Below are 9,973 nucleotides of genomic sequence, written 5' to 3'. Positions count from 1 at the left end.
TGACTTTCCAAATAATTCACCATGTAATCTTAAGTGGAATGTGTATGTGCACAGCAAAAAGATGTGGTTGCAGTTTAGCAGACTCCAGCCCATTTATGAGTGATTTTAAACTTTGCTTATCGGGCGGGGTGTGGTGGTACACACCTGTAATCCCAGCATTCAGGAGGCTGAGGCGGAAGGAGTTCCGGGAGGCTGAGGCCAGCCTGGACTACTACGTATCCAGACCCTACCTCAAAACAAAAGGGAACACTTGGTGAAACAGAGCTGTCCTAAGATAAAGCACACAAACACACGTCTATTTAATAAAAATATTTAATGCTGCCAAAAAGTATAAAAATACAGTAGGAATGGCAGTACAATACAAAGTAGTCACCTTTCTTTCTTTGACATCTTTCTACATGTCACACGCATCAAAACATGCGCAGCAACGCAGCAAGGTCGAGGCTCTGCAAGTCTGCTGCGGGTGGGCTCTTCGTCCCTGATGTGAAGTTTACTCTGTAAACAGACAACCGTGAGGCAAGCAGGGCTGCAGCCTCACTGCAGCTCCGGAGTGGGCTTTGCTCTTGGTCTGCACATCATGGTTCAAAACTTTAGCTGCAGAATATTCGTAAGTCATGAACATTTAGGTGTCTGTCAATCTTGGCCTAAAACATAAAATAAGAAGTCATCTATTCAATCCGCAGTTACCAAAGACACACACTACACAGACCACAAACATGACAGGGCTAACGATGTGCCAGGTGAGCTGCCGGAAGCCGCCTTCCAGCACAGAGGTTCTGGATGCCAGAGAGACACCCGAGGGCCTGGCGCTCACTGGAATCCACAGTGCCAGGGAGACCTGTTACTGGCTTCTCCAGAACGGCTAACCAATTTTTAGGTCACCCTGTTTGGTCCAGAACTGACTTTTCTCTAAGATGCGGACAGATGGATTTAGAAACAATGTGACCACAAGAACCTAGTGAGTGGGCCTGGCACACGCCGGACTTACCATCCTGTGTAAGACTGCTACACATAGCACCATGGCGTCTGGACACCAAGGCGGCCTGCGTCTGCGGGTGACAGGCTGCTGGCAGCTGTGCTCCGTCCTGGAGGACAGCTCTACCAAACACAGCCGCAGAGCTGAGGCCCCAGGGGAGAAACGAGACGGATGCTAAGGGACAGATTTCATTTTAATGCTGACAAGTACAGCCATGAGCTGGAGCGGCCACTGGAAGGGGCAGCAAAGTGTGTCATGTTATCTGATAATTTGGAAACAACTCCTGGGGAAGGCAATGCTATTTCCATTTCTCTGTACCCCCCACATCTAAACACCTGTCAGCACTGCAGCTCCACATGCATGAGCAGAAAATATAAACCAAATCACACAAGTTAGCCAAAAAAATAAAGTCATGTCACCAACACGGACAGTGGCGCCCTCCTTCCCTGGCTCCTGCCTCTGAGGAAGCCGCCTGCTCCCCCAGCACTGGTGGACTAGGGCCTGTCAGCAGGATGGTGACTGCAGCGCAGCCACCGAGCCAAGCAGGTTGCCACAGGCCCGCAGGGCCCTGGCTCTCTGTGGCCCCCACACTGCGCGTGGGCGCGTCTCCCGCGTGCCAGTTGCTCTGTACATGAGCAAGGGCCTCAGCCACAGGGGATGAGGCACAGTTTAGCTCAGAAGACGTGCAGGTGTTCTAAGACGTCACTGTAGCTCAAAGTGTTCCACAGTTCTTGTTCTTTGTGGTTTGCTTGATACTTAAAAAGTAAAGAGGGTGACTTTGGCCTTTAATAGGTATCAGTGGTTATCTGTCATTCTCCCAATTAAGTAGCTGGCCTCGATGTTTCAGTCACCACGCCAGAACAAAAAAGCAGGAAGCTGGGCATCATGTGGATCTACGGCCTGGAGCTGGTGTCCCAGCTCTGCTGTACTCTGCAGCAACTTAGCACAGCTCTCCCACCTGGCAGCAGGGTTGACGTGGCCCAGTGAAAGGGGCCTGTACTGCCCTGGCCGGCAGGGGTGCATGTCGGGCCACGCCACTGTCCTTCCTAGCTGAGATGCTTGCAGAGGATGAATCACTTATTTTAACTCCTTTAATGTCCCTTGTTATCTCTCTGGAGTCACTCGGAGGGGTGACTTTCGGAAGGCATGTGCAAGGCTGAGAAGGCACAGCTGCGCTTCACAACACCCGCTGTTCATCTGTATCGAATTCTGCTGTTTCACATTAGCCACAGTGGTTCCAACAGACCGGACAGCAGGTGCAGTACGGGCACCGAGTAGCCCCACACTGGGGACGGCATGGCAAGCTTAGGCTGACTTCCAGAGCTCCCATGCAGGGGCTGAGGGAGTCCCCTGCAGTCACATCATCCCAAAGGGACAAGCTCTCCCTTCACAGCAGCCTATTCTGTTCCTTCTCCTGAATTAAAAAAGTAGTAGTCATTTGTCTGCAAAGTTGACACATTAGAGCAACAAAAATGGTCTCCGTGAAGAGAGACAGAGCAGTTCCCATGCAGCACACGGCCTGCAGCAGCCAGCCCAGAGTGACAAACACCCAAATGATGCCTCCTGCTGGAGGATGTCCTCACAGCGGACTCCCACACTCATGTGGAGTGTCAAAACTGGCCCAAGCAGTTCTGCAGGCAGCCTCTCGTCCCCATAACCCACACAGGCTCAACAGAGGTCACCAATGCCTGCCTGTGCTGAGCTCACACCTGGCCCAGAGCAGCGCGGAAGGGTCAGCTAGTGGCCACCAGGCCCACAAGTGTCAGAGCAGGCTGAGGTGAGGTCCTCTCCCCAAGGAGGCACCTGCTGCACACGGCACCCCACATGAGACAGAGCGCAATCTGCCCAAACCACAGGTCAGTGCCACGCACACCATCCCAGTAGAAGCCAAGGTCAGACCTGTGTCACGAGAACAAACACCCATTTCTGTTCTGCTTATTAGATTCCCTTGTCACCTAACGTCATCTGAAGGCAGAAGTATAAGAGGACTCCCCGCTGCTGGGGTGGGAAAACCCAGGAGTACGATGTCTCCAAGCAGCCCCCAGTTCGGAGCTGAGGTGGATACAGGGCTGCCAGACAAAGGTGGCCTGGGACAGTTCCCATGACAGCAGGCCAGGCCAGCCGCGTGTACCATGGGCTGCAGAGCACACGCAGCACTTGGACCTGAAGCCGTGGTTCCTGTGGAAACAGACTAACACCCAGCAGCACCCAGCTCAAGGTAAGACTCAGAATTCCCTCTGTGAGGTTTGTAGCTAAAGGTTGGAACCAAGCAGGCTCGACTGCTGTGCATCTGAGCAGCAGCCAGGCGGGCAAGTTCAGGCGCGGAGGCACTCACGAAGTAACGGATCTAGCGGTCAAGAACGGCACTCACTTCCAGCCCCTCGTTAAGTAGGATGTAGTCAGGGGAGCTTTCCTAAGAGGGAAATGAGTTGCAGTCTTTGACACTTTCTAAGTCTAGAATGAACTACACATAGACTTTGCAATGATAGCACCGGAAAAGCAATAGGAGTGACAGTTCTGTCACACAGGCCCAGATGGCACCTTGGCCAGCCAAGGGCTCAGCTCTGGGCCACACAGAGAGCACCACTGCAGCCAGAGCAGGAGCCGCAAAGTGTGCGGTCTGGGCCAAGCCTCATGGAACTCTGCAGAAGCCCTTCAGCGCCAGGAGCGGGGAGCAGCACCCCACAGCCAGAGCGTGTGGGCAGGCGCTCGGCTCTGCGCTCCACTCACTGGCGCACAGGTCTTCCCAAGTTCTCTGTGCGCTTCTGTATGTTACTTTTAAAGGGCTAAGAACACAGAACACAGGTACTCTCTGCACTGCATGTGACACTTTCTGTGGAAGCCCGTGAAATCAGCAACAGGGAGCCAAGACAACACACAGCTGCCCTGGAGGGGCACCTGCGGCTCCTCACACTCTGAGGGGACGCGGCAGAGACCCACCCTGGGGATGACAAGCCCACTGCTGACAGGAGGGCAGGAGCCACAGTCCACTGCTGGAAGGCACAGCGGGCACCGATGCCCGCTGCTGAGAACACCTCACAGCTGGCACCCCAAGACAGGCACTGGCAAAGCCCAGCACTCCTCGAAGCTCCTGCTGTGACATCTGAAGTACTCAGCAGTGTGAAGCCACAGCAGACAGACAGCACAGCAGAGGTGCAGAACCTAAGCATACTCATCTGCTTGCAGAGGCAGGCACACAGCCCCACTGGGACTTGCTTCTTAGAAGAAGTCTCTACCTTTCTGTTCAAACATGGCTCTTCAGTTGGAATTCTAGTAAGATCTGCCTGTCTGAACTGCAGAGGAACACACAAAGATGAACTGAGGCAAACTGGAAAGGGAGATTTACTCCAAAAACGCCCTGGTGGCTGAGCCCAGAAGGGACACATCCTCGCACCTGTTCCACTGCAAGGTCTCAGGACTGCCCCGGGTGACATGTTTTTGGTATGCACTGCCACCTGTACCATGCTCACCCTCCCGTATCAGGTAACACCTCCCAGAGGCTGCTGGGGTTCGGTCAGCATCTACACCAAAGGCTTTCAAACAGGACCCGCCCACCTCCTTCTACATAATGAAGTCTCACTGCATCCTGTGTAGTGTCCGAGACACAGCAGAGGCCTTGGCCGAAGCAAGAGTGGTAGCTTGGCGTCTTCCTGCCCCTCCTGGAAATGCAATGCAGAGTCTGGAAGCCACTGAAATAATATGAGCTCTCTGCGGCGCCTAACAATTAAGTTTATGTCAACTACTTACATAACACTGCAAGAAGTGCTAAAACCTAAAGAAAGCCAGCAGTCAAGTGAGAAGGGAAATCTATGAGACAATATGCTTTACAGAAACACTCATCAAGAAGTTAAAGGGACAATGTAAAGTTCACACATCATCGCACTATTTATTGAAGTAGAAAGAACTCGAGATTTTTCACTTCGACACTCCAGCCTGGTGACCTGAAATCATAGATCATAAAATGCTGCCTTTTGCTTCCTAAATCACAACTTACCCCTGTTATAAATCAGGGCAATTACATTGGAACTTCCCCCAAAGGGGAACACATTATAGTCACGTGCTTTACAGAAACCAATTTCTTTACAAAGTCTTTACCAACTGTTCCTTGACTTTCTCAGCAAAGAGAATTTTCCTTCCAAGATTTTTCTAGGAAAAAATGTTTTTTTTCTTTTAAAAATAGGGAAAACTGTAAAATATACAGGAAATCCAAATATGTAGTAGAAACTGCTCATTCAGAGTTATAACTGCTCATACCAAACCTCTCTAGGAAAAGGGAAAATGTATCCAGTACAATTAAATCAACATACAATTTATTTTCTTATGGTAACATTCTTTCAAATTGAGCTTTTAAAAAGTACATTTAACTACAAAATTAAGATTAAATACGTACTTATAAAATATATTTACCCTGAAATGGTTAAGTATATAAAGTCTTGATGCCCACACCAACAGTACATTATACATTAAACATTATTTAATGGTCATTTTCTTTCCAATAATAACAGAGATAAAACCACAGTATTTATTGCTTATATCAAATGCAGGTTAAGATCCAGAGAGCCTTCAAAAGTGAATCCTTGTAATAAAGGATTTCTCAGTATCGGTCAGGTGAAATACCACGCTGGACATGTGTGAAAACAGCTGCGCAGTGTACCGGCTTTTAACAAACACGAACGTCTTTATTTGAGACAGTGATTTACAGTTGGGCTTTCAGAGGAACCTGCAGTGGCGAGTCCTGAGGTGCTGGGCCGTCTGCTGAGGCGAGCTGACCGCACCGCTTGGGTCTGGGGTCAGCGCGTGCCAAGAGAAGAGCCCCTGGATTAGCGCAGTGCGGCCAGCTCCCAGTGTGGAAGCGTGCGGGCAGCAAGGCTTACTTACAGGACATACTGCTGAAAGAACAGCGTCCAGCTAACCAGAGCGCCAACCAAAACGACTGACATAACCCCGATCTTAGTGAGAATATGTTGCCAATATAACCACCTTTTTCTTTTTCGTTCAGTCTCATTTAGCCTCTGTTTCATCTGCTGCACCTTCTGAGCCGTGGTCGCCTTTCTGTCCTCTCGAATACGTTTCCGCAGAACACTGTGGACAGAGAAGAGTGCATGAAGGGAAGCGAGCCGAGGAGAGAGCCAAGCCAGGCCACCCACGTGGTTCCCGCCCTCCCCACTGCAAGAGGGGGCGCTCCAGGCCGCATTCGATGCACGCAGAGGCACGCACTTCCAAAGGAAATGTGTTACGATACTACATCTACTGCGCGTACTAGGAGCGCTCCCATTTTACTGTACTACTTTCCTCTTTGAAAACACTTTAATGACAGGCATAGTAGTGCACATCTGTAATCACAGCACTCAGGAGGCTGAGGCAGGAGGACCACTGTGAGTTCAAGGCCAGCCTGAGCTACAGTGAAGTCCTGTCTCAAAAAATAAAAAATAAAAGTTTCGATCACTTAGCAAGCTGGGAGTTGGGAGTATAGGACTGAACTTCAACATGAGACACTGCTTTACGGTATTTGATCATGGAAATGCAGAGAAGAAAGTACTCAATTTCTCAGAAAGCTGAGATTCAACTGAGCAACAGTATTTCATTACATCTCTAATAAAGTACCATCAGCATTAAAGTGCACTGGGTCTGAGCAGTGAAGCTGCACTTACAGGGTGATGCTTACTTCCAGTCCTTGCTCCAGCTGTCCCTCCCTGTGCCCACCTTGTTCTCCCTCTCAGCCTGTGCTGCTGAACCTCCTTATTTCTGTGTTGGGACCCACCTTTGAAACCTGCAGCAACCTTGTCTGTCTCAGAGGGAAGAAAAAAAGAGACAACTGCCACGTGTGAGGGAATGGGTCCACACTCCCCACAGCAGCGCTGAGCGCGCCCACGGCTGCCAAGCGGCTGCGCTCATTCTCTGTACTATAAAGCTCACGCAGGAGCGGGGAGCACACAGGAACTGTTCAAAGGCTGGTGGGTGTCTCTAAAGCAAAAACTCTGCCCCTGACACACTCAGAGCCCTGGTATAGCCGTGTCCAGCTGGCCCCCAGAGCCTCGTGCGGGCACAGGCGGGGCACTGTCAGAAGTGGCTGGATCCAGAGTGTGTGATGCTGGCACCGATCCATGGTGCAATGCTAGGATCAAGGGCATGAGGATTAGCGGTGTGGGCGCTACTCGCCCGGAGCAGCCTGGGAAACATACAGAGGACAGAAGGAGCTGTGGTCGCCCTTGCTGCTTTGCTACCTTCCGCCCGCCATGAACAATTTCTCTCCTGTGAGGCCACCCTGCCTTGGAGCCGGGTGATTTTGGACTGAAACCTCCAAACCGTGAGCTAAATGAACCTTCCCTCCTCTAACTTTGGACGTCAGGTATTTTTGTCTCTGCAACAAGAGAAATATAACTAAACAGACCCCAAGTCAGTGATCATTTTGTTCTTTTTGGTTCTGGACCAGCCAAAGGCATTTAAAAACCCAACATCATCAGGAATATGGAACCCTTATTATTGAAAATGGCTATTTAAACACTGTTTCTTCCAGATTTAAAGTGTATTTAAGGGGCCAGGGAGATGGCTCAATAGAGTAAGAGTTTGCCTGGCAAGCACAAGCAAGGGTTTGAGTTCAATCCCTGGTTCTGCCAAAAAAAGAAGTGTACTTAAGGTAAAATAAGGAAAATAAGTGAGACCCTAAACACCCTGTAGACCCTTCCCTAAAATACAAAAAAAAAAGGAAAATAACCAAGTTTACATTTCATTTGCAGTCTAAAACTACAAATAAGGAATAACACTGCCTAGTTGTATTAAATTATTCAAATATAAAAACACACAGACCACCTGCAGAGATGTCCCTTTCACCTGATACCACAGGCTATACCTGCCCTGCCCACACACAGACACCTGCACGAAGCCACACGGCAGAGGAGTCCTGACTTCACTGACCCCACCAGATCCCTGTCTACCAAGAACAACTGCTGCAAGCTCACGCACAGCAGAAGTCTATGTCACAAAAGGCGAAGACAGTTGTTCAGGCACACAAAAAGGGGGAAGAGAACCCATCCACCCTGCTAAAGCAGTTACACCTTAGCATCCAGTACAGCTTCCCCATGTGTGCGAGAGATACTGAGAACCCTGGGTGTGTATTCTTTTAACTTGAAAATTTTCAATCATTTACTCTCATCAGAATTAAAAAGCCAAAACTATAAAAGGAGGTTTTATTCTGAGGAAATAAGATACTCTTCCTTCAATGATGGAATTCCGTGTACTGTCATAGCACCATAACACTTGGAATTGTAGTACCTCACTCTGTTAAATCCTCCACTGAAGCAGTATGTTTCCTCAGCTGTTTTCTAGTACTGGGAACTGAACCCAAGGCCTTTGCACTGAGCTATATCCCCAGATTTTGGAAATAGGATCTAAGTTACTCTGGCTGGCCTTGAATTTGTGATTATCCTGCCTCGGCCTCCCAAGTGGCTGGAATGGAAGGAGTGCACAACCGTACCGAGCAGTACTGGCTTTTAAATAGGAATGAAAGCTTTTTGAGCATAACTGTGACATCATCTGCTATGTGAATGAACTGCATATTAGCTCAGCAAACAGAGGTCCCGCACTGCTCACGCCCTTGACAGCCCGGTTCCACGAAGTGATGCAGGCAGCTCACCTCTCACTGCTCTCCTGCACGGGCTCCTGCATCTTGGAGGACAGCCCCATGCACCGATCCCCAGGCAGCTGCTCCTCCTCGGGACCTGCTCTGTTCCCATTGAATTTCTCAGTCATGACTCTGTTCGGCGAGTGATCCAAAGCAGGAGATAAGTCTTCCTTAGAAAGCTCTCTCCACCGTTTCTAGGTAGGGAATATAAGGCAGAAACAGAGGCAAACACTAAAATTTCAGTAAACAAAAATAATTTATACACTGAAAGTATCCAAGTGAAGAAAACCTCATGACAGTAATGGATTAATAAAAAGATGTCTTACCATTGCACAGCACTATTAAATACTATTTTATGCTCAAGTTTTTATAAGAAAAGCACTTAACAGTTGTGTACATCACTGTGTATCTAAATACATCTTAATAAAAATTAATAAATCCACCCATTTTCGACAAAGTACACTAGACTCTCATCAAAATATCAGTCACAGTAAGAAGATTTTAACAAAGGCTGGTTCGCTTGTCGCTTATTCCCAGCACACAATGCTGGAAGCCCACACAGGGCGTGGCGTGCCTATGCACATGCCCTGGCGCTATCTGGGTCCTTGCCGGCACCCAGTCTCAGCAGGAACCAACCAGTATCTCCAAGCAGGTCTCCAAGCCACTAAAGAGCAGCTCCCAACAACCAGCCTACCACTGGGCCACAGAGAAGTCAACAAAAACAAGAACTCAAACCAAAGGAGGGGAAATGTCCATTTTCTCCTCTCTGGTGACTGCAGATTGCTGTGGAATGGATGAGGTAGCCCAGGAAGTGCCTGGGGTCAGATTGGCAAATGTGGAGTTTCCTGTGCTTTCTAGCCACAGTTCCTGGGCCGAGGTTAGGAGGGAGTGCAGGGTCACCCTGGGTCTCTGGAAGTGCGAGTAACAGCAACTGTCCTGGTCTGAGAAGGAATGGCCCAGGAATATAGCCACAGTGTATTCCAGCCAGCAGTGGCAGCAAGGGCCACTGGCTTCTCTCACCAGGGACTCAGGCACTAGTTCCAAATGAATGGTGGGATGGCTGACCTCTGGGATCCTTGCACAGAAGCCAGGAGCCTTGAGTCTAATGAAAAAAGAATGCTGTGTACTGCTCAGATGGACACAATACATGGCGCCTGTTTCCAGGAATTGGCAGGACATGCACTCCCTAGAGTCACTTCGGCGCAAAAAGGGTCCCTTAACCCTGGTACATTTAGACTTTTCTAAATCCCTGGAAAATCCACTCAGACACCAGATAAACTTGCTTCTCACTTGTCCATTATCATCACGCAACAGAAGAACTAAAACAAAAAGGCATTTCACCACACTCCACCTTTCCCAGAAATTGCTGTTTTGCT

At 49.3% G+C, this 9,973-nt stretch overlaps 1 protein-coding gene across 3 annotated transcripts in view; it reads right to left on the bottom strand.

Annotated features, from left to right (window-relative positions):
- Positions 1–294: 294 nt before the first annotated feature.
- Positions 295–9,973, bottom strand: part of Ptpn2 (protein tyrosine phosphatase, non-receptor type 2) — a 77,827-nt gene continuing 68,148 nt past the window's right edge. Inside the window, exons 8-10 of one of the 3 annotated variants that reach the window (XM_004647208.2) lie at positions 8,610–8,791; positions 5,957–6,058; positions 295–644 (exon numbers count right to left, since the gene is read on the bottom strand). In XM_004647208.2, coding sequence (XP_004647265.1) covers positions 623–644; positions 5,957–6,058; positions 8,610–8,791 — 306 coding nt within the window. In that variant the 3' untranslated portion in view covers positions 295–622. Of the gene's footprint in view, positions 645–4,895; positions 6,059–8,609; positions 8,792–9,973 lie in introns of those variants that run through there. The other 2 variants (XM_023707507.1, XM_023707506.1) reach the window with 2 other exon arrangements.

The sequence above is a fragment of the Octodon degus genome, unplaced genomic scaffold (genome assembly GCF_000260255.1).
Source record: "Octodon degus isolate 3935 unplaced genomic scaffold, OctDeg1.0 scaffold00295, whole genome shotgun sequence".
Classification (NCBI taxonomy): domain Eukaryota; kingdom Metazoa; phylum Chordata; class Mammalia; order Rodentia; family Octodontidae; genus Octodon; species Octodon degus.
Note: the sequence above shows the minus strand (reverse complement) of the source record. Positions and strands in the feature narration are given on the sequence as shown.